This window comes from Panthera pardus, unplaced genomic scaffold, assembly GCF_024362965.1.
Source record: "Panthera pardus isolate Hobbes unplaced genomic scaffold, ASM2436296v1 HiC_scaffold_6, whole genome shotgun sequence".
NCBI classification, from domain to species: domain Eukaryota; kingdom Metazoa; phylum Chordata; class Mammalia; order Carnivora; family Felidae; genus Panthera; species Panthera pardus.
This window is the reverse complement of record NW_026526991.1, coordinates 17692541-17716461: the sequence shown is the minus strand read 5'-3', so window position 1 is coordinate 17716461 and position 23921 is coordinate 17692541. Positions and strand designations below refer to the sequence as shown.

Genomic DNA, 23921 nt, shown 5'->3' with positions numbered 1-23921 from the left:
ATTGCAGGCATGTGCTCTGAGCTTTACTAAATAATACGTAGATCTGAACCATGTTGAGAGCTACTAAGTTTTAGGATGATGAGTGGTCACTGCATTTCTAGTGACAGCTACAAGTATGAAAAACTTACTTGCAAGGGTTGAAGTTAAAATCCTTTGGCCTATAGCAGTAGAGGAGATAACTGAGACTCAGTGGTATCTGCTTATCTGCTGTCTGGGGTATTTCCCAATATCACCTTCCTTACAGCCAAGTAGAAACAAGTGCTGTGAATGGGAACTGCCTTGGAAGCTAAAAAATAAAGGTGTTTTTGTTTTGTTTCGTTTTTGTCCCTTCTAGGAATAACATCTATTCTGGAGAAGAGACTTCCTAATCTTAGTGTGAGGATTTTTGTTTTATTTATTTTTTAACTAGGGTAGACAGACAGAATTGTTGAGGAGGTCACCAATAAGATTTAGCAGACCAAATATTGCACCAGCATAATAAACACGCTAGCCTATTTCCAGGGGGTCCAAAGCTTAGATTTTATATAATGGAAACAGCTAACACTTATTCTGCACTTACTGTGAGCCATGGACCGTTGTGCTGAATATTTTGTACCTATTTTCATTTAAACCTCACAGCCCCTTAAGGTGGTTGATGGCATCCCTTTTCTTCTTACAGTGTTCTCATTATTATTGTTCGCATTAATAGGTGGGAAAATAAAGCTCAGAGATATTAAATAGCCCTCCCAACATCATAGAGGTGACAACTCACAGACCTAGTTGTTATAGTTTAGAATACACATATTCTTAACCACTCTGTTGTAGTTTTCTCCCAGGTTTTCTTACAGTTTTCTTATTCCAGAATTGTCTCTAAGCTTTTAAAATACTCATTTTATTTTATTTTATGTATGTAGGTATGTATGTATTTTTAAATAATACGTTAGAATGCTGCCCTTTGCTAGAGTCACAATTTTGGCCTCTTTGGGAGAAAGGGGAATTTTTTTGTTCCACTTAATTAATAGGAGTAATTGATGATTTTAACTGAATGAATTTTCAGGACTGGAAAAATACCTGTCACAGATGAAGAGCAGACCAACGTGCCTTATATCTATGCCATCGGCGATATATTGGAGGGGAAGCTTGAGCTCACCCCAGTAGCAATCCAGGCAGGGAGACTGCTGGCTCAGAGGCTCTATGCTGGCTCCAATATCAAGGTGAGCTTGTGGCTGACACCTGTTGATACTGGTTTTAGTAACACCACTATCCTCTGTTTAAGGGTAGCTGTGAAGTTTTCCAGGTCTTGAATAATTTAGTTCTCTTGCTGGTGGCATCCTACATGTGCTCTGTTAACTGTATTCCAAACAAGACATCGTGAAGACTGCTGTGTCTTTGTGACTTTGTTATGAAAATTGTCATTCCTGGAATCACACTGGGAAAAAATGAGCTTGACTAATCAAGTTTCAGCACTATTATTGTGTTCCATATTCTCATAATAGTTGGATTTTACCTTGATTTCATTATTACCAATTTCAGTATAATTTTCTAAATCTTTTTATGGCACCTATCTAGGCTATACAAGGATTTGGGGATCTAGGTGGTAATCATGTGCAGAGCTGCCTAAACCAGAATTCAGGCTTTATTACCCTGTCCTTTCTAAAAATATGTCTTCTGCTCTTGGAATGCTTAATGTGTTATATTAATGTTTTAAAGTGATTTTTTTAGTCATTGTAGGAAATTGAAACTCTTAAGTATGTTTCATGGGACTAGATGTCAAGGAAGGAATAAATATATTCTGATGATTTTTTAAGCTTATTTTTTAGAGCAGTTGCACGTTCACAGCAAAATTGAGATGAAGATCCGAGATTTCCTGTGTTAGTCCCTGCCTTCATACATGCATGGCCTTCCTCATTACCAACATTCCCTCCCTAATTAATTTTTTGAAAGGATTCCAGGAGCATAGATTGTAAATAATTTAGTCGCTACCCATTTTTCTTGCACATAATCATCATGGGTTGATTTATGTTGGTTTCGGAAACAGAAACCTCAAAGAATACAGCTTGTCAAATTTGTGACAAGCATTCCCAGCGCACCTGGGGTTAGTTTGCATAATCGTATAATAAGACCTCATGTTTTGAAATGGACAGGATTGAGGCTAAAAAGAGTTTGAATCCCAGATTGTCTGATCATCCAGGACGTATAGCATCTGGTTCATGTTACTGTTTGGGGTACATTTAACTGCTTCTTCGAGTGAGTCCTGTTTTGTGTTCATTGTCGCAGTTACTGACCAGTAAACTGAGAAAAGCGTATCTACAGATATAGCTTGAGATGCATTTGATTTGCTCTTGACCCTGTGTCTTTGTGTTTCCCTAAAGTGGAGATATTTTTATATACCAACAAGAACCAAAGGGAGCACTTACAAAAATCTACTCCTAAATAAATTTTAAGTTAAAAGTAGCACAAAACTCTTCAAAACCTTTCCTGAATGTTTGCACCCGCTTTGGACATAGACAGCCTTCCATGTGTGGGTGTGGTACTGTATTCTGTCCTCTGCTCGGTAGAGCAGGTGTTTTCTGAGAGGGCCAGAAGCTTTTATTAATGTCAGAATTTAATGTAAGTTAAAATTAAAAGACTCTTTTTTGTTTTTTTCCTTATCTGTAGTCTAATAATAAGACAGATGCTTGACCAAATAGGAAGATCAACAGGTGCTGCTCAGGTCTCTGAGTTTGAAATCTTACTGGTCTCTTCATCAGTGTAGTAAATAAAGTCGAAATGCCAGCAGGTATCAAGGTTAAATGTATTGGGGGGAATCACATATTTTTTTTTAAGCAACTGCATAATTCCTTTAGTTTCACCCAATGTGTGTGAGAACGTTAGCACATATCAGAGAGGTGAGGGAATCCATGCCTGCCCGTCTCCCGAAGAAGCAGCTGTCTATGGAAAAGTTTAGCTTAACATAAACACCTGGCTGAGTTTAATCCCTTGTGGGATTTGAAGAGAGCCCAGATTGAATTGTGGGTGTTCGTGCCTTCCTCCAAAATTGCTGTCATCTATTCCTCATCGCTTCCCAAGAGTGTTCAGAGGAAAGGAGACAGAGTGTGACGTTTGAGTACTTGGGACATGCCTGGTAATGTGCTAAGTGCTTTGTATGCATTGTCTCATTCAGCCTCAGGGCAGCTATGGAGATTGCTGACACAGTCCAGGGAGATTAGGTAACTGTGCAAAGTCACAAGGCTGGTAGGCAGCCAAAGCATAAATGGAAGTCTCCAGTACTGCTGTCTCTCTTTTTTTTTTTTTTTACATTTATTTATTTATTTAAAAAAAAATTTTTTTTATTTTTAACCTTTATTTTTGAGACAGAGAGAGACAAAGCATGAACGGGGGAGGGTCGGAGAGAGGGAGACACAGAATCTGAAACAGGCTCCAGGCTCTGAGCTGTCAGCACAGAGCCTGATGCGGGGCTCGAGCTCACGGACTGTGAGATCACGACCTGAGCCAAAGTCGGACGCTTAACCGACTGAGCCACCCAGGCGCCCCTACATTTATTTATTTTTTGATAGAGACAGAGCATGAGTGAGGGGGGAGCAGAGAGAGAGGGAGACACAGAATCCAAAGCAGGCTACAGGCTCCAGGTTCCAGGCTCTGAGCTGTCAGCACAGAGCCCGACACGGGGCTCAAACTCATCAGCTGTGAGATCATGACCTGAGCCGAAGTCGGACACTTAACCAACTGAGCCACCCAGGAGCCCCTGTAGTACTGCTGTCTTACTCATGATGATTTATTGCCTAAGAAAGAAGATTTGGAAAGTATAGATTATAGAAGAATAGGGGATGGAATAGGAATGATGTTTCCTTACTTTTTTTTTTTTTTAATTTATTTGTTTTGAGAGATACAGAGCACAAGTGGAGAAGGGGCAGAGAGAGAGGGAGAGAAGGAGAATCCCAAGTAGGCTTTGCGCTGTCAGCCCTGAGCCTGATGCAGGGCAACCCCACGAAGCTGGGAGACCGTGACCTGAGGCGAAACCAAAAGTTGGATGCTCGACCAACTGAGCCACCCAGGCACCCCAGCCTCCAGACTTTTAAAGAATCTACTAATTTGCAAACACCTCTGTAATGTGTAATTTTCCTAAATGAAGTGGAAAATACATCGGGAAAATTTAACTGAACCTTTTTAACACTTAATAATGATTAACGTCATTTTCAAAACTTAAAAATATTTGCCACTAAATACTAAATATTCCATTCTTTAGGGAACATAAATGAAGGAATGAAAAAAAAGTTTTTATCATTTCAAAAACTGATAGAGAACAGACTATAAAGCTGAGTCAGCCTGTGGATGACAGATATTCCACTAAGCCCTTTTTTTTTTTTTTTTTTTTTTTTTTTTAAAAAGCCCAATGGTAAGATACACGTACAAACTTTAAAGCACAGTGTGATGGGCACTTCAGCAGAGTGAACCGTTGTTTTCTCTTGGATCTTTTTAGAATTGCTCTCAAACGCTTGAAATTTATAGAGTAAACATTAGCATCTTTATTATTAAGGTGCTACTTTATTAGTTAACTCAGTTTTATAGTAAATATAAAATATTTTATGGTCACCTGGCTGACTCATTTGGTAGAGCATGCAACTCTTGATCTCAGAGTCATGAGTTCAAGCCCTGTGTTGGGTGTGGAGACTTCTTAAAAGATATATATATATATATATATATATATATATATATATATATATATATATTTATTTATTTATTTAAAATATTTTCTGTGGAAACTCTGGAGCAGCTACAGTACACATATCTTCAAAAGTTCATTAAGTTGATTGTTGTGAAAACTGCCCAGTACGCTTTCCAGATGAAAGTGTTAGAAACGAGGATTGCATTTTCCAGGCTAGGCCACAACGGTCATTTAAGTCGATTGGAAACTGCATTTTGGAACCTGGAAGAAACTGGTCTTTTTATGTGAATGCAGATTTCCATCTGATACACCTCTTTCTGCCTGAAGAATTTCCTTTCACAGTTATTTAGTGTGTGTCTGCTCCTAGTGAATTCCTTTTCTCCTCTTTGTTGTTGGTGATGGTGGTTTTTGTTGTTGTTGTTGATTTTACTTCCATTGGGGGGGGGGGGAGATATTTTTGCTGAATATTGAGTTCTAGACTTACTGTGTTTCTTTAAATATTTTAACAATTTGCCTACTATTTCTGGTTGCGTAGATTCTGAACAGAAGTATGCTGTCATTTTTATCTTTATTCTTTAGATTTTTTTTGTTATCAGTGATTTTTAGCAATTAACTGCTAAATTATTGTATGTCTTGGCATGCTTTTTCTTATATTTATTCTGCTTAAGATTTGTCAGGATTCTTGGATTTATCTGTTTGCCTTTGTCATCAAGTTATTTTATTTTTTCCTCTCAGCCTCCAGTTAATGAATGTTGGTTCACTCAGTATTATCCTATGGGTCTCTGATGCTCTTTTCATGTTCTTTCCCCACCCCACCCCCCCCCCCCCCCCGCCTTTCTGTGCATTATTTTCTTAGAGAGCCTGATCAAGTTCAAGTCTGCTGATTTCTCCACTTCTAATTCTGTATTGTGTAATTTGCGCTTCAACTGGGTTTTTTCATCTCTACTAGTTTTATTTAAAATGTTTTCCTTTTCTCTCCTCAGGAAGTTCGTGTTTTTCTCAGTTTTCTACATATTTATAGTAGCTCATTTAATGTCCTCTATTAATTCTGTCATCTGTTTTTCAGTGTCTCTTTCTGTTCATTGATGTTTCTTGGTATTGGCTCACATGTTCTTGCTCCTTTGCATGTCTTGTTAATTTGGAAGGATGTGGATATTGTACGTTGAACATTTTAAATTTTCGGGTGCCAGGTTTTATTGAATTCCTTTATATGGTGTTCAATTTTGCTTTGGCAGCGTGTGAAGTTACATGGAATTAGTTTTATCCTTTTGTAACTTGCTTTTAAAAGCTTTTTTAGGGCCTGCCAATAACCACCTTTTATCTAGGGCTGATTTGGTTCCACCACTAAACTGATGCCTTTTGGAGAACTCCACCCCATTCCTCTTACTTGATGAATCCTTTCTGCTTTGGCTTCAGGGAACCGAAACTATTTCCAGTCCCATAAGGCTCTGGGGGCCTGCTGCTTACTTCTCTCCCGTAGTTCTTTACTCACCCTTGAATCCCTCCTGCGACACATTTACAGATCAGTTCTCAGCCCAAATCTCTGCAGATGTCAAGAGTTCTTTTTGTGCAGCTCTGCCCTCGGGGGCTCCGCCCTGCAGCTTCCAGCCTCTGTAACTCAGAGATACCGCTGTGCTCTGTTTGTTTTCCTTCTTGTTGCACCCAGTCCTCTGGAAGCGCTCTGGGCAGTAAACTAGAGAAATCTCCAGGCTCGCCTCATTCGTTTCCCTTCTGTCAGGATCACAGTCCTGCACTGCCTGTCGTCCCGTGTCTGGAAGTGTTTGTCGCCTGCTGTTTGGTGGTCTAGTTGTTGACAGCAGGAAAGTAAATTGGTCCCTGGCATACCATTATGGCTGTATGTGGATGTCTGCCTTCACTTTTGTTTTATTTTTTTTTAAGTTTATTTCTATTTGAGAAGGGTGGGGGGACAGAAGATCTGAAGCGGGCTCCTTGCTGATGGCAGAGAGCCTGATGCGAGGCTCGAACTCACGAACCCGAACCATGAGATTATGACCTGAGCCGAAATTGGACACTCAACTGACTGAGCCACCCAGGCGCCCCTACCTTTATTTTGATTCAGAATTCCAAGGGTTTATGCTCTTTTTAGAGAAGAAGAATTATATTTATTGTTTCTAGAGGGAGACACATTTTTTTTAATTGTTTTTTTTTTTTTAACATTTATTTTTGAGACAGAGAGAGAGCATGAACGGGGGAGGGGCAGAGAGAGAGGGAGACACAGAATCGGAAGCAGGCTCCAGGCTCTGAGCCATCAGCCCAGAGCCCGACGCGGGGCTCGAACCCACGGACCGCGAGATCGTGACCTGAGCTGAAGTCGGCCGCCCAACCGACTGAGCCGCCCAGGCGCCCCATAGAGGGAGACACATTTTAAGGATTTTTACACTAGTGTTTTAAAGAATGAGAATTGAGAATTGAATTTCCAATATTTTAAATGCAGAATGTTACTTATGAGGCTCACCTCTGTGTACAAATGTGACTGGTAGGTTTTTACCCAATAGCATTTACAAACGTGTTTGGCACTTACATAATACCTTTTCCACAATTCACGTCTGTGTACTGGAGGCTCTGAGAAATCAGTAGTAGCGAAACCTGTTTGCTTGCTTAGTCCAGCGCTTCACAGACTTGTTTGACTTCAGAACCCTTTAGTCATCTGCACTGTTAACATCATAAAATATGCTTTGGAAACACTGTCACTAACTTTTTCTGTTTCTGTAGTCTTCGTTACCGCTTCAGTGGCTGCATAATGATACACTGAGAGTATGAACCCCTTTCCTGTTTGCCCTTGGGATGTGCTAATCCCAAGAGACAGCCGCTGTTGAGTGCTGCAGAGTGCTCCATTAACGCACGTAGCTTTTTCTGGACGGTAAATTATTATTATAGAATGCTAAGAGTGGGGTTCTTGGCACAAAGCTAAAGAATGTTTTTATGGCTCTTAATAGGCGTTACCTAGTTGATTTCCCAAAAGAAGTCTATTAATTCCTGTCACCAAGATGAGACTCTTAGCGTCGGGTGCACTCGTATTGTTTTTGGCTGCTTGATAAAAGGGAGAAGCAGTGCGTCCTTGTTGACATCGGTTGGTTGACGGACGGAGCAGGCACGACTGGTCTTGCCAGGTTTCACACCTTTCCTGAAATGATCACATGAGTTGATGGTTCTCAGCATAGTAGGTCTGATATTTGGGTTTCTGACTTCCCATACTTTTGGTAGAAATTTATTAGTCTGCTGTCCCCTCCTAAGTTTGAACCTTTTTTGCCATACACCCTTTTTTGGGTTACATTTTCTCCTGTTGTAACTCTTTTCTTCATTTTGAACCAGTGTGACTATGAAAATGTTCCGACAACTGTGTTTACTCCTTTGGAGTATGGTGCTTGTGGTCTTTCTGAGGAGAAGGCTGTGGAGAAATTTGGGGAAGAAAACATTGAGGTAAGTTACACCCTCCTCTGTTAAGCTACTACTACTTTTTATTCAAAATTAAAAGTAATTTCAAGCATCCAGAAAGGGTGAAAAGTAGCACAAAGACCTAGAATACAGACTTGTGCTGTCAACATTTTGCCCACTTATTTTATATAAACTTTTTGTATTCTTTCTTTATTTCTGTGTGTCTGTGTGTATTATTTTTTCCTCCACGTTTGGTAAGTAAGTGAAATGCCTTTTTACTCCTGAATTCTTCAGTGTGTGTTTCCCGTGAACAGGGTATTTTCTTAAGTAACCACTGTATAGTTACCCTTTTGAGGAAGGTTAAGATCTACCTTTCATTTTCCAGTTCTGTCAGTTGACCCAGACTGACTACTTTTTTTTTTTTAATTTATTTTTGAGAGAGAGAGAGCAGAGGAAGGGGCAGAGAGAGGGAGAGAGAGAATCCCAAACAGGCTCCACATTCAGTGCAGGGGCCGATGTGGGGCTTGAACCCATGAATTGTGAGGTCATGACCTGAGCCGAGACCAAGAGTTGGACGCTTAACCGATTGAGCTGCCCAGGTGCCCTTCCTTCTACTTTTTAAAACCACTTTTAACTAGTTCTTTTTATTATTAAAACAATATTCCTGGAAATAGGAAAATACAGGAAAATACAAAGAAGAAAACTAAAAATTAACTACATTTTTACCACTCTAATAACAATAGTTGGGTATTTTTGTATCATTACCTTCTAGTAACTTTGCCCCAGTCAAGGGACATGCGCAAGAAATACGCTATTTGTATGTATACAGTGCTACCCAAAGGGATTGCTGCTTTAAATCATTTAGGAAAAAAGTTACCAGTAAAACCTTCTAAAAGACCAGATTTGTAAATCAGAGTAAATTTTATGACATAAAAATCTGTTTTTTAAAAAAAATTTTTTTTTTAACGTTTATTTATTTTTGAGACAGAGAGAGACAGAGCATGAACAGGGGTGGGGCAGAGAGAGAGGGAGACACAGAATCTGAAACAGGCTCCAGGCTGAGCTGTCAGCACAGAGCCCAACGCGCGGCTCTAACTCAGGGACCGTGAGATCATGACCTGAGCCAAAGTCGGACGCTCAACCGACCAAGCCACCCAGGTGCCCCTTAAAAGTCTGTTTTAAATCTCTTAAGTCTTTTTCTTATTATATGCATCAGTGGTAATATCTTGATCTAATTAGTATCACGTTAGTAACATCTGATTGTAAAAATAGTATATCCTCATAGGAAGTTTGAAAATATAAAGAAATTTTAATTCAAGAAGAGATCATTGCTATTAATATTTTGGCATATTTTCTTCTAGTTTCTCAAAATATTTATGTGTTTATATAGTGTATATATACGTGTGCATGTATAATTGTAGGTACATATGTCTTAATTTTTTTTTTTTTAATTTTTTTTTTTACGTTTATTTATTTTTGAGACAGAGAGAGACAGAGCATGAACAGGGGAGGGTCAGAGAGAGAGGGAGACACAGAATCTGAAACAGGCTGCAGGCTCTGAGCACAGAGCCCGATACGGGGCTTGAACTCACGGACCGCGAGATCATGACCTGAGCCGAAGTCGGATGCTTAACCGACTGAGCCACCCAGGCACCCCTTAATTTTTTTTTTTTAAATGTGATAAAGTTATGTGCATTTAATGTTAGGTCATGAGCATTTGTCCCTAAAAACAGCATTTTAAAAAATGACTTCTGCATTTTTGGATGCTATACAATAATTTAAGCCATACTTTTATTACATTGTTTCTAGTTTTTCACTATTACAAATAGAATGATGAACATCTTCATAATTCATTGTCCATTTCTCTAGATTATTTTCTGAGGATAGATTTCTATTGAAAGATACTTAAAACTTGAGGTTCTTAATGTATATTTCATATTTCTTGACAGGCGTTGGCTTTCATTTTATTAGAGTTTGCATTTTTCGTTATAAAAGTAATACATTTCAGTTGAAATTTTGAAAATGGAAATAGCAAACAGTTACCCATAGACTAATGTCTGTAACACAGCAGTTGCTAGCAATTTGGGGTAATTTCTTTAATTATCTTTTCCCTGCATAATTGGTGTGATACTATGACACTATATTCAGTTTTGTAACCCACATTAAAAAAAAATTCACATTGCATTACAACCTTGAAGAACACTAGAATAGCTACATAATCAGTAAGTTTTTAAGAGGTAGCCAACCATATATATTTTGAATTGAGGGTAGCAGCTGGAGGAGGAAAACAAATCCCTCTAGTCACCCAGACTTAAGTTTATGGAACATCAATAAAAATATCTGCGTCCCTCCACCTTCTCGTCTTCCTCCCTCTCTTCTTCTCTCCTTCCTTTGGTGAATAATGCCAAAGGAGGAAATGTCTTTGGAAGCATTAAGCAAGGAGCTAGATAATTGCTCTAATTGTTCCTGGCACCTTGCTTGTTTCTTGCCCAAAGTTGTCATTTCTATACAAGATAGTGTTGGGGTTTTTTTTCCTTTTCTTTTTTTTTCTTTTCTTTTCTTTTTTTTTTTTTTTTTTGATGGAAGACAGCAAGTAATTACCTGGCTTCTTTCTCTCATTTGTCTGCTCTTTGTTGTTATTGTTACTTTTGTTGTTATTGTTACTTAAGGTTTATTCTTCTCAGGTTGAGATGTAATTAAGGGATGAGCTTATAGCAAAGAGGCTTAACCACAAGTTTAAGGTCATTTACCTTCTACCAAATTCCTGTTTATTCCATGAATTTTATTCTTTAATGAAAGTAAGTATCAAAGAGCCTCCAGTGTTTTCAAACCACACCTGGTGTTTGACAAACATGTTTCTTATGGTAATGGGTCTCAATTGTGTTTGTATCTTTTTAGGTTTACCATAGTTACTTTTGGCCATTGGAATGGACGATTCCATCAAGAGATAACAATAAGTGTTATGCAAAAATAATCTGTAATATCAAAGACAATGTAAGTGAAATCCTCATTTAATCCTTTCTCCAGTAATTTCATTTTGTTTTTACTATGTGGTTCTATTTGGATCCCATGATATACATTGCATTCCTTTCGTACTTCACCTGTTGGTCTCCCCAGCTGAGTGGACATTATCTGAGGGCAGGGGTCATGGTGATGCGCTTGATCTCCACTCAGTGTCACTGGCACAGGGCTCTGCCCTTGGTAGGCAGGCAGGCAGGCAGGCAGGCAGAACTTGCGGAGCGAAGACCGCAGAGACGATTTGAGAACTGATGTTTGTGTTTATAAAAGGAAAGCAGTGAAGTCACTGTCTAAAAATGAGAAGATATAAACGGAGTTACACAGGTTTGTATCCTAAGCAGCTGGCACTAATGAGAAAAGTGTAATAGGAAGAGCTCTTAATTGGGTTCTGGTTTCAGATTTTGTTGCCTGCTGCTGCATGTCAACCAGTAGCTGAAGGCCTGTGGCGGACTCCTTGACCTCATAGGGTTTGTTTCCACACCTACACGATGATTGAGTAAATTGTTGGCTTTTGGTCTTTTTTTTCCTTCTCTTTTCTTTTTTTTTTTTTTAAGTTTAATTCTTTTTGAGAGAGAGAGAGTGCGAGCAGGGGGAGGGGCAGAGGGAGAGAGAGAGAGAGAGAGAGAGAGAGAGAGAGAGAGAGAGAACCCAAGTGGGCCACATGCTGTCAGCACAGGGCCTGATGGGGGACTCGAGCTCCACAGACCACGAGATCATGACCTGAGCTGAAACCAAGAGCCAGACACTCAACCGACTGAGCCACCCAGGCGCCCCGTCAGTCTTTTTTTGACTGCTGTCCCCATTTTATTTTATTTATTTATTAAATATTTATTTACTTAAGTAATCTCTACACCTAACATGGGGCTTGAACTCATGACCCTGAGGTCAAGAGTTGCATGCCCTTCCCATGGAGCCACCCAGGCAACCCCCCTTTTAAAAAAAATTTTTTTTTAGTGTTTATTTATTTTTGAAGGGGAGAGAGACACAGAGTGCGAGTGGGGGAGGGGCAGAGAGGGACGGAGACAAAGAATCCGAAGCAGGCTCCAGGCTCCAGGCTCCAAGCTGTCATCACAGAGCCGATGCAAGGCTCGGACTCAGAAACCGCGAGATCATGACCTGAGCTGAAGTCGGCCACTTCACAGACTGAGCCATGCAGGCGCCCTGTCCCCATTTTATATTGTAACTCATAACACATGTATGTACACATCTTTCGAGAAGCGGTATTTCTAACTTCGTTGGGATCTTACCTTTTAAAAAACAGTCCTGAGTAAAAATGTAAATGGTGCTAAAGAATCCATAGTTAAAAGCCCAATAAACTCATACTTTTCTTATTTTGAGATTTGAATAGAATTAAACCATGTGTCCTGTTTAGAAACTACTCCAGACAGTAGTACAGGAAAGCCTGGATCCTTTACAAAAAAGCTCATCCTAGATGCATTTAATAAATGAATGTACTGAGACACAGTTGACGTAAAGAACACTTTCATGCAGTTTTTTTCTTTGCAGACAGAAGTTTTATTAAAAGTATTTGTATGAGCGTATACGTTAGCTATCATGCTACTGTGGACAGAAGGGGAAACTGATGTTCTTGCTGGCAGTCCGATCTCTGCCTCTAGCAAGAGCTGGTTCAGTTGCGTGTAGCAGTCAATTGAACCTCCACATTTTCCTTCAAACCAAGCAAATTTGTTTTAACTGTATGTAGTTCTTTGGTGTTTTTTCTTTTTTTTTTTTTTTTAAGTTTATTTATTTTTGACAGAGACAGAGTGCGAGCATGAGCCAGGGAGGTAGAGAGACAGACAGGGAGACACAGAATCCGAAGCAGGCTCCAGGCTCTGAGCTGTCAGCACAGAGTCTGATGCAGGGCTCGAACCCATGAGCCGTGAGACCGTGACCTGAGCTGAAGTCGGACGCTTAACTGACTGAGCCACCCAGGCGCCCCTGTAGTTCTTTGGCCTTTTTTTTCACTGTTGTGTCATTTGTTCAAGTAACACTTTTTAAATATGATATAAAGAGTAGTTTTCACTATTAATGAGCCCAATTAATTAAAATAGTCGAGGCCATAAGTAGGGTGGTCTTAGTCTCAGCTATTTTCATTGGCAAAGATAGTATTAGAAAAGATGAATACTTGTCATTGTTCTTTGGTCATGAGCAATCTTTTGGTTTTTTTTTAAGTGTATTTATTTTGATAGAACATGCGAATGCGTGTGAGTGGGGGAAGGGCAGCAAGAATGGGAGAGAATCCCAAGCAATGCTTCGTGCTGATGGTGTAGGCTCAAAATCATAAACCGTGACGTCATGACCTGAGCCGAAACCAAGAGTTGCTCAACCGACTGAGCCACCCAGGCGCCCTGTCATGAGCAGTCTTAAACAAAAGCATGCTTCTAGAACTTGACCATGCTTGGGACATATGCTTTATTCGCTTTGAGTCAGTCATTTCACAGTGTCTACATGTGCTTGGTTTTTCCAGTATTTATTATCTGCTAGGCTTTGCTTCTTTTTGTATGCTATTCTCTTTTTTTAAATATAAAATCTTTAACATTTACAGAAAGATAGGGCAAGTACCTACCACCCAGATTCAGTAATGTTTCCCTCTTGAAAGAGGGAAACCATGACAGAGGAAATGTTTATTGAGCACTTACTATGTACCCTGTACTTCTTAGAAATCTACATGGTTTCACTTAATTAATTCTTACACAGTCCTGTGCAGTATGTGTTGTTGTTATTCCTGTTTTATTGATGAAGAAACTGAAGCGCATGGAAGTTAAGTAAGTGTGCTCAGGCTACTTGCCTAGTTAATGGCAATGGAACTCAGTCCCAGGCAGTGTTGATCCCATGCTATTAAGCATTATCCTATGCCTGTGTAATCTTTTGTATTCCTTCTCGATCCTGTACTCCTCACTCCTTGCCCCAGAGGCAACACCGTCCTGGAGTGTCTCCCCTGTTCACGGTTTTATGTTTGCTCCCTGTTAAATATTATGCATTGTGGTTTAATTAAGAATGGTATCCTCAGCTAAAAAGACAAGCCTGCAACTTTGATATATCTCTTTTTTTGAGATCTACTCATATTATCAGATGCAAATCTAGTTTATTTTCAGTGCAGTGTGTTTTGTGCTTTATCCATACACTAAACCCCTGATTGGCAGGATGAATAATGTGAGAGTCCATCGTGGACTATGTTACCATACTTTGGCAACTATTTTCCAGGCAGCGATTGAACCTTAGATAAGGCTCTGCACCCCACAGCCTGAGTTGCTTCATCTGTGATGAGGAGATTGGACTAGATAATATAGCTCAGTCATGAAAATCTGAACATTAGGATGCATCAGATTTCTCTGCCCTTGGCAGAGGTAGCCAGAGTCTGGGATATAGAGTTTATTCAAAGTAATTTCCATATAGGTATTTCAGAATTGCCAAACATTTCTCTATTGGTTTCAGAAATGTTTTCAGATTGGAAGCATCTTAAGTCTAACTGTGCTGTCTACCCCCAAAGCCTTAGTTAAAATGATTTTTAAATTTAAATGACTGCTTTTCTTTATTTAATTGTTTTTAGATTTTATTTATTTATTTATTTTTTAATTTTAAGTAATCCCTACACCCAGCATGGGGCTTGAACTCCCAACCCTAAGATCAAGAGTCGCATGCTCCACTGACTGAGCCAGCCAGGAGCCCCTAAATGGTGGCTGCTTTTAAACATTCCAGCTATCATAGATAGTCTATCTGGAGCCTGGAGACAACCAAATAAAGGAGACGAGGACACATCTGCCCCTTTGAAAACATTTTCCCGAACATTTTGGTGCTTATGGAGTTGCATACGTGTTGGCTTTTAATGATTTTCCCCCTCATCGCTCGAGGCCGGCTCTTGTCTCTTCCTTCTTGCTTGATGTAAGCACCACACTCTGTTGGCCCATGTTGGAGTACCTTCAGCCCAAATCGCTTTTGGCATCTGTAAATATAAGTCTTTGATCATTTCTGAACAGGGTTTTAGAACACACAGGGTTAATACGCTAGTCTGTTAAGGGGGAAAGAATCAGTGTGACCGTCTTCCTTTATTTTATATCTTAGGAACGTGTTGTCGGCTTCCACGTACTGGGTCCAAATGCTGGAGAGGTTACGCAAGGCTTTGCAGCTGCACTCAAGTGTGGACTGACCAAAATGCAGCTGGATAGTACCATCGGGATCCACCCCGTCTGTGCAGAGGTGGGTCACCTGTGCGTCGACAGCTCTGTTTAAAAGTGCCCGTCGCCTGGCTGGCAAGTGGCGGGTGTAGCACTCTGAACTGAAGCTGGGGTCTTTCTGCTACAGTGCAGCTACTTCCGTGCATCCTTACAGTTCAGCTCGTGATTGGGTACCTCAAAAAAGCCTTGGGTCTAGAAACCATTTTTCCTTTTCCAAATATTTTTCGTTCCTGATGGGAACTAGATAGTGGTAGCGTGCTATTAAATGGTAGGAATGATGGTGGGGATTTATTTACAGAGATTCAACCTTTTATCGCGTCTCCTCAGTTATTTTCATGGCTGGCAGCGACTGGTGCCATTCATACCCGGAAAGAGCTTCAGTTCTAGGTGTCCCAGAGCCATCCCGAGGCTAAAGGATGTTGTCTGCCTCTTTAGCTTTTGGTGTCAAAGGATGAGATTTGAAAGTGATGCTTTTATTTATTTTTTTTTAAATTTTTAATGTTTATTATTTTTGAGAGAGCGAGCACAAGCCGGGAGGGGCAGAGAGAAAGGGAGACAGAGTCTGAAGCAGGCTCCAGGCTCCGAGCTGTCGGCACAGATCCTGACACAGGGCTCGAACTCATGAACTGTGAGATCATGACCTGAGCCGAAGTCGGACGCTTAATCGACTGAGCCACCCAGGCGCCCCGAAAGTGATGCTTTTGAAAGATGAAGCAGACAGTAGAACTGGAAGTCGACTGCTCTGGGCCTGTGGGTGTCCGTGTTTCTTCATGCTCGTCTGGGGTCATGCCAGGGTTGAATGGTGTGCTGCTTACTGCCATGTAGGGCTCGCGAACCACAAATGTGTCTCCTTTGGAGACTGGTGAAGGTTGGGGGGAGGTAGCTCATATGAGTCCAGCTTAGGATACGGACTTGAAAATTGTAGCCGTTACCTGGCCCCCCCCCCCCCCCCCCCCGCCCCAGTCCGTGGTTTCCAGGGCGTACGTGTGCTCACACGCACACAGGTGTGCACGCTCCTGCCTGATTTCATCCAGGAGCTTGTTAACTGGTTGGTCTCTGTTCTTTTCGCCCTTGAACAACTGAAGTCTTTGCTGAGCGTGTGAAATGTCGGCTTTACGACCTGGAAGAGGGAGGGTTTTGGTTTCCTTTGGCTTTGCCTTTCCTGTGGTCAGGGGCAGTGTCTTCCTCTGTGTTCATATGCACCTGGCTAGGGTGAAAGCACACAGTATGAACAGGTCTAGTGACCAGGGCGTTATTCACAGAAAACTACTCTTTTTGTGAAATAAAACTAAACTTTTAAAAATGTGACCCCAAATTGAAAAGAGTCTAGATTGAAGCTCTTAAAGAATGTACGGTGAGTATGTCTTTTGTTCTGTGTAATGACCAAGGCTGTCTCTGCCTAGGGAGGGAACCAACTAGCGTCATTTTTTTCAAAAACTCTTTTAGTGAGAACATTAGTGTACGAACTCCACTCGTCTAGGGCTTATGTGACGAAGTGCCACACACCGGGTGGCCTACCACAACAGAACTCGATTCTCGCTTAGTCCTGGAGGCTGGAGGTCCGAAATCAAACGTCGACAGGGCCATACTCCCTCCCACGGCCCTCGAGAAGACTCTTGCCTGGCCTCTTCCAGCTCGTGGTGGTCGCTGGCAGTCCTGGGCCTTCCTTGGCTCGCTCCTGCATCCCGGCTTCCGTCTTCCTGTGCGTGGCCTCACCTCCTGCATGTCTGTGTCTGGATTCCCCTTATTAGAAGGACATCAGTCATTGGAGTAGGGCCCACCCGAATCCAGCCTGACCTTATTCAAATAAGGTCCTGTTAACAGGCACCCGGGGGAGGGCTCGAGTGTATCTTTCTGGAGGACTTAACCCACAGCAGTGAGTATACTTACAACTTCAGAAGTCAGGCCACCATACTTAAAAACGACAGCAGCCATCTCTGACATGGACGAAGAGACTTCTCAACTTGCGTATGTGAGCGTCTAACTTTTTAAACCTGAACTTAGCTGTCGGTGGGCTGGTTAAAAGACGGACTCCCACTGTCCACACAGGCAGCGGCCAGCGGGGTGGTGTCGGGCGAGTTGACCGCCGGCCAGGCGGGGAGATGCGCCAAAGAGGCAGGGCTTCCCGGAGCCAACCAAAGGCCTCTCCTCCTGGATACACCTGGCACATCCGGGGACCTTTGTAAGTCTCTGCTGCTGTGCATCTCCATCAGTCAGTTCCCGTATGACTGTGAAGCTTGCAGACTGAAAGTTTCACTGCTTTGACGGGGCTTAAAAAAATTTGTTTTTCCAAGCTGGTGGTTGATGAATGAGAGAAAAATTGGGAGCTGTCTCACTCCGTGAACATGTTTGTTGTGCGGTTCTGTGTGTAGCGCTGTGCTGGGCGCTTGGGGATACAGCAGGGATTTAGGATGAGATCGAGAAAGAGCAGGAGGCAGCTGAGTCCAGGGCCAGATGCAGTGGAGCGTGACAGGTCCCGATCAGGGAAATCCAAAGTGGTGTCTGGAGGAGGGAGTTCTCGTCTGAGACAAGTAAAACGTGCTGGGAGAGAGCCAGTCAGGGAATAGTAAATACAGGGCCTCTGGGAGGGATCGTGTTTCTTCACGCAGCTGGAAGGCCCTCAGCACTGCTGGAGCTTGGAGAGCCCAGAGAGAGGTGAAGAAACTATGCTAGGAAAGGAGGTAGGAAGGTCCGTGTCCTTGTAAACCGAGGCGGGGTGTTTGGGCTTTATCCTGGGGCCTTTGTGTTCAGCCGAGAGAAGGTTGGATGGGGCAGGAGTGCCGTGATCAGACGTGCCGTGAGGAGAAATCCCTGGCCACGCTGTGGCATGGGACCTCGTGGGCCAGAGCAGGCACATGCGGAAGTAAGGATGTGGTGACGGCCTGAACTGGGGCGGGCGGGCGGGGCGGGGGGGGGGGGGGGCAGCAGTGGACATCGAGAGGCCCTGGTGGATTTGAGAATTTGAGAGAGAACTAGGAGGTGGGCTTCCCTGAAGTGGGAGGGGGAGGGCGTGGGAGTGAAATGGGAGCAGTAGCAGAGAAAGCAGGGTCCGGGGGAGTCACGCTGACTGTGGCACTGATATCCTGTGTGTCAGGCACTGTGCTCTCTGTGGAAGTGCTTACTCGAATTCCCCGGGGAGGGGGGGGGGGCGGGGAGCAGTAGTATCTCCATTTGACAGATGAGGGCGGACCCTGGGGACAGAGGGGCTGAATAACTTGCCCACGGCTCTCCAGCTTGGAAGCGGCACAACCAGGATTCTCACCCAGGCAGTCTGGCTCCCCAGGCGCCCGCCGCTGTGTGAATGATACTCCACCCGTAGGCCCCTTCTACGGCATTTGACACGGAATTTAAAAAGTGGCCACAAGAGTGTGGTGGAGACACACACAGCTGGATTGTAGTCTCAGCAAGATCTCCGTGAACCTGGTCACAGCACCCAGCTTTTCAGGCACCTTAGTCTCCGTGTTAACTAAAACAGAGGTGTGACGTCTAAGTCCTAGGGCTGATGAGCAGTGCTGTGCGGAAAGTGTTTGGGAGAGTTCCTGCACCCGGTACTGGTATTGGTGGTATTTCGTTATAGAAGATGTGGCTTCAGTCAAGGTGATCGTTACAGTGTTTTCCTTTTAAATGTTTCTTTATTTATTTTGAGAGAGCGAGCGTGAGAGATCTCACGCACTGTGAGTTCATGACCTGAGCCGGCGTCAGGAGGTGGACGCTTCACCGACTGAGCCACCCAAGTGCCCCCACAGTATTTTCTAAGGGGGTTGCAGGGTGTGCTGGGCAGGGATGCATAGTTTGAAAGCGCTCCTCTCTGGGGCGCTTGACTAGCTCAGTCAGAAGAGCATGTGCCTCTTGATCTCGGGGTCGTGAGTTCAAGCCCCACATGGGGGATAGAGATTTCGTAAATGAATGAATAAAAACGTAAAAAGAAAGAAAGAAAAAGGTTCTCTGGTGATTTGTTAAAAAATTTATTTAGGAGCGCCTGCTGCCTCAGTCGGTAGAGCACATGACTCTTGATCTTGGGGATCGTGAGTTTGAGCCCTACATTAGATGCAGAGATCACTTAAAAATAAAATCTTAAAAAGAAACGTATGTAAACTAAAAACAGCAACAAGAACAAAATAATTCATCCATTTCTCCCACCCCCCACACCCGCCTCTTGCAACCATCATTCTGTTTTCTCTGTGAGCTTGTGTTTTATGTTGTTTGTTTTTGTTTTTTGAGAGAGAGTGCCCATGAGTGAGGGAGACAGACAGACAGACAAAGAGAAACAGGATCTTAAGCAGGCTCCACGCTGAGTCTGGAGCCCAACACGGGACTTGATCCCACGACCCTGGGATCATGAGTCGAAGTCAAGAGTCAGATGCTCGACTGATTGAGCCACCTAGGCGCCCCTGTTGTTTTGTTTGTTTGTTTGTTTTCTAGATTCCGCATGTAAGAGAGCTGCTATAGTTTGTGTTTTTCTCTGTCTGATTCATCTCACTTAGCATAATGTTCTTGAGGCCATGCATATCGTTGTGCGTAAGTGGCAAGGTTTCATTCTTTTTTATGGCTGGCTAGTGTGTGTGTGTGTGTGTGTGTAACACACACCACATTTTCTTTATCCATTGATGGACATTTAGGTTGTTTCCGTATCTTAGCTATTATGCTGCAGGGAATATGGGGGTGCAGATATCTTTTCAAATTAGTGTTTTTGGGGGGGAATGTATACCCAGTAGTGGCATTCCTGAATCACATTCGTAGTTTTGTTTTGAATTTTTGAGGAACCTCCGTGTTGTTTTCCATAGTGGCTGCAGCTAACTTGTATTCCCCCCGACAGTGCACAAGGGCTCCCTTTTCTCAGCAGCCTCACCAACACTTACTCTTTACTTTTCGAGACTAGCCATTCCGACTGGTGTCAGGTGGTATCTCATTGTGGTTTTGCTTTGCATTTCCCTGATGATGAGTGATGTGGAATATCTTTTCGTGGCCATTTGGATGTCTTTGGGAAAATGTCTGTTCAGATCTACCTATTACTTAATTGCGTTATTGGATTTTTTGCTGCTGAGTTGTACATTTTTTTTTTATACCCCTCCGTATGAAACCAGATTTTGAAAAACCAAAATGTTCTGACCCTTGACTATGGAAATACTTTTTTTTTTAACTTTTTTTTTAAACTTTTTTTTTTTTTAACGTTTATTTATTTTTGAGACAGAGAGAGACAGAGCATGAACGAGGGAAGGTCAGAGAGAGGGAGACACAGAATCTGAAACAGGCTCCAGGCTCTGAGCTGTCAGCACAGAGCCCCACGTGGGGCTTGAACTCACGGACCGCGAAATCATGACCCGAGCCGGAGTGGGCCGCTTAACCGACTGAGCCGCCCAGACGCCCCTGGAAATACTTTTTAAAGCTTCTTAATCGAGGGAAAGTGAAATTTGATTTGTAGGGAATTTTTAAGGACTCTTTTTCTCCGTGTTAAATGGTGGGTCTAGCTTGGGCAGCAATTGGATATGCTACTAGACCCATTGGTTTTTTTCACGTCCAGCCTCATGCTGTAGGGAGGTGGCACACAAAACACCCCCGGAATGTTTGTTACTAGTCCACATGAGGTATGGATGGAAATGAAAAAGGAAGGGTTAGAAACTTTAAGACCTATTTGACAGTATCCGATCTTGGCTTTTAATTTTACATGCCTTTTAAATTTCATTTTCTAATACATTTTTATTGAATTTCACAAATGTTAGTCCACGAGATGGATTCGAAGTAATAATTTAAAAACTGGTCTGAGCACTGTTCTCAAGTGTTCAGAACCAGCCACAGCTCCCCTGGCCGGCTGTGCGTTGTTTGCGGAGCGAATCGCTAGAGTGGTCTTCATACGGTTTTGATAAAATAACCTGGGCAACTGAGCGATCTTTGGTTCTGAGGAGTAATTACTTAGAAAAGCAGACAGATTTGTCAGTTGAGGAATTGCTATAAAAGGAGGAGAGAGTACTCTTGTTTTGAGGACTGTGGTGTCAGTACAGGTGGCGGGGGTGGGGGGGGGGGGGTTGTAACGCTTGGAGAATCAGTAACGCATTAGTGCTATTCAGTGTGAAGGTAGGGCGGTGATAATTTATTCCGGACTTCTGAGCAGCAGTAATTGAATAGGAAACTGATGGCACATCACTTAGAGGAGTAATTTCAGCTAACCAAGTTTATCCGTAGGGGAAAAGTAATAGCTCGAGAGGAGAGAACGTTAGAAAAGACCCCTGTGAAATGTTTTTAAGTGAATCTTAGTGCCGAACATCGGAAGTTTTAATTAGCAACATAGTTGTGGCCTAGAGTGGAGGGTCTTGTGAGGCTGGGAGGTAGTGGCAGACCAGAATTGAGGTACAGCAGCCCTTGACCTTTGTAAGTGCTCTTTGTGTTGGGTTAGAAAAGCATGAAGAGGCAGCCTCCATGCTCATTTTTAAAGTATGTGTTTTATGAAAATTCTTTTTTTTTCCTTTTATTTTATTTTATTTTATTTTTTCTTCAACATATGAAATTTATTGTCAAATTGGTTTCCATACAACACCCAGTGCTCATTCCAAAAGGTGCCCTCCTCAATACCCATCACCCACCCTCCCCTCCCTCCCACCCCTCATCAACCCTCAGTTTGTTCTCAGTTTTTAAGAGTCTCTTATGCTTTGGCTCTCTCCCACTCTAACCTCCTTTTTTTTTTTCCTTCCCCTCCCCCATGGGTTTCTGTTAAGTTTCTCAGGATCCACATAAGAGTGAAACCATATGGTATCTGTCTTTCTCTGTATGACTTATTTCACTTAGCATCACCCTCTCCAGTTCCATTCACATGGCTACAAAAGGCCATATTTCATTCTTTCTCATTGCCACGTAGTACTCCATTGTGTATATAAACCACAATTTCTTTATCCATTCATCAGTTGATGGCCATTTAGGCTCTTTCCATAATTTGGCTATTGTTGAGAGTGCTGCTATAAACATTGGGGTACAAGTGCCCCTATGCATCAGCACTCCTGTATCCCTTGGGTAAATTCCTAGCAGTGCTATTGCTGGGTCATAGGGTAGGGCTGTTTTTAATTTTTTGAGGAACTTCCACACGAAAATTCTTAAAACAGCTATGTACAAATAAAATCTTATAAGAAATTGACCTCATTAGTTTTCTCATCTAGACCAATCAGCAGTGGCACATGCTTTACCATAAGCATGTTATTGGTACAAGAAAAATAACTAGGAGCTCTTTTTTAAAAAATCTTGCATTTTTGATGGGTTTAGTTTTTTTTTTTTTAAGTTTATTTTACTTATTTATTTAGAGAGAGCGTGTGAGCAGGGGAGGGGCAGGAGAGAGAGGGAGAGGGAGAATCCCAAGCAGGCCCTGTGCTGTCAATGTGCAGCTCGAACCCATGAACCCCATGAGATCATGACCTGAACCGAAACCAAGACTTGGATTCTTAACGGACTTGAGCCACCCAGGTGCTCCCGATGGGCTTAGTTTTCTATCCAAATCTACCAGTTCTATTTCTAAAATAATTCCTGAGAAATAAAACTTAAGCTCATAAACTTTCAAAGACTTTTACGTACCTTTGCTAACAGATGAGTGTCTTATTATTTTTTTTAAATGTGAATCATTCATATTTTCTCCTGGCTTCATTTTTGTAATGTTTTAAAATACTGTCCATCGGGTCTATATTTTTTAAGGTGCTGCTGATGATAAGGTGCTGATGCAGGAAGTAAAAAGGCTTTGTCACTGCTTTAAGAGTGAAATGAACCAAGGATTTTCTCAGTAATGTTCCTTCTGTACATAAAAGTATTTTCTCCTTTTATTCAGAGGTAGTTTTGGTGCTGATTGTTATTGCTTTGACTTGCATAAATGAAAGTGGCCTTGATTTCTTGTACTTTTTCCTCTTTGTATTAAAAACCAGGAAAGCGGTTATTTCTCAGGAATCAAAGGGGTAGCTGACCAAAAGTTTTGTCCAGGTGTGCCAACAAGGATACGGGCACTCTGTGAGTTTTGCATCCCCTGGGGACTCACCTAAGCCATGGCCTCCAGTCTTACTAGACGCTTAGTGTGGCTGCAAAAGCTTGGCCTGTATGTAGGGGAGGCTAGAAACATACCCGTGTTTCCCTCTAGCTTGCTTGGTGTGGCCAAAAAGGTTTGGATCGCAATCTTAATTATACTCAGCCAAATATGTTTCTAAATTTGATTAACTGAACACAAAGCCTTTTTATGTTTTCGTGACTGGGCAATACGGATGGACAGTTTGGGTGATGATTTGGGTCTGTTCCTCACCGGTGCTCTGTGGGCATCATGGACCAGCTGCGACCCCACTCCTATGCCGCTTTGCTCCAGGCCCCACTGATGAAAGCAGCCCCTTCCCGGGGCATTTTTGGCTAAGTGGCAGAGGGGAGGACATGTAAAAATGCGTGCCTTGGTGCTCAGGATTTTCAGAAATGACACATCCCACTTCCGTACATGTGTCCCCAGTCAAAGCAAGCCCTGGGCCCCTAACATCTAATAGGGCAAGAGTATATAATGTGTGGTCTACACAAAAGGTCTTCACAGGGAGGTGAAGGCACTCTATGTTTTGGAAACTAGCAAAAGTCTCAGAGGAGTTCAGTCAGAATTATAAAGACAGGAACTAAGTGTCAGTGTTAACACAAAGATGAGATTTGACAGAGGAGTGGAATCAGACCTCATAACTGATTACTTAGCA

General features: G+C 42.3%; 1 protein-coding gene across 2 annotated transcripts in view; it reads left to right on the top strand.

Moving 5' to 3' along the window:
* The window catches only part of TXNRD1 (thioredoxin reductase 1), a 71144-nt gene that overhangs the window by 40765 nt on the left and 6458 nt on the right, over positions 1 to 23921 (top strand). For both annotated transcript variants that reach the window (XM_019446641.2, XM_053895957.1), the window contains 4 exons: positions 1037 to 1193; positions 7979 to 8086; positions 10940 to 11035; positions 15122 to 15256. In XM_019446641.2, the coding sequence (XP_019302186.1) occupies positions 1037 to 1193; positions 7979 to 8086; positions 10940 to 11035; positions 15122 to 15256 (496 nt within the window). The remainder of the gene's footprint in view (positions 1 to 1036; positions 1194 to 7978; positions 8087 to 10939; positions 11036 to 15121; positions 15257 to 23921) is intronic.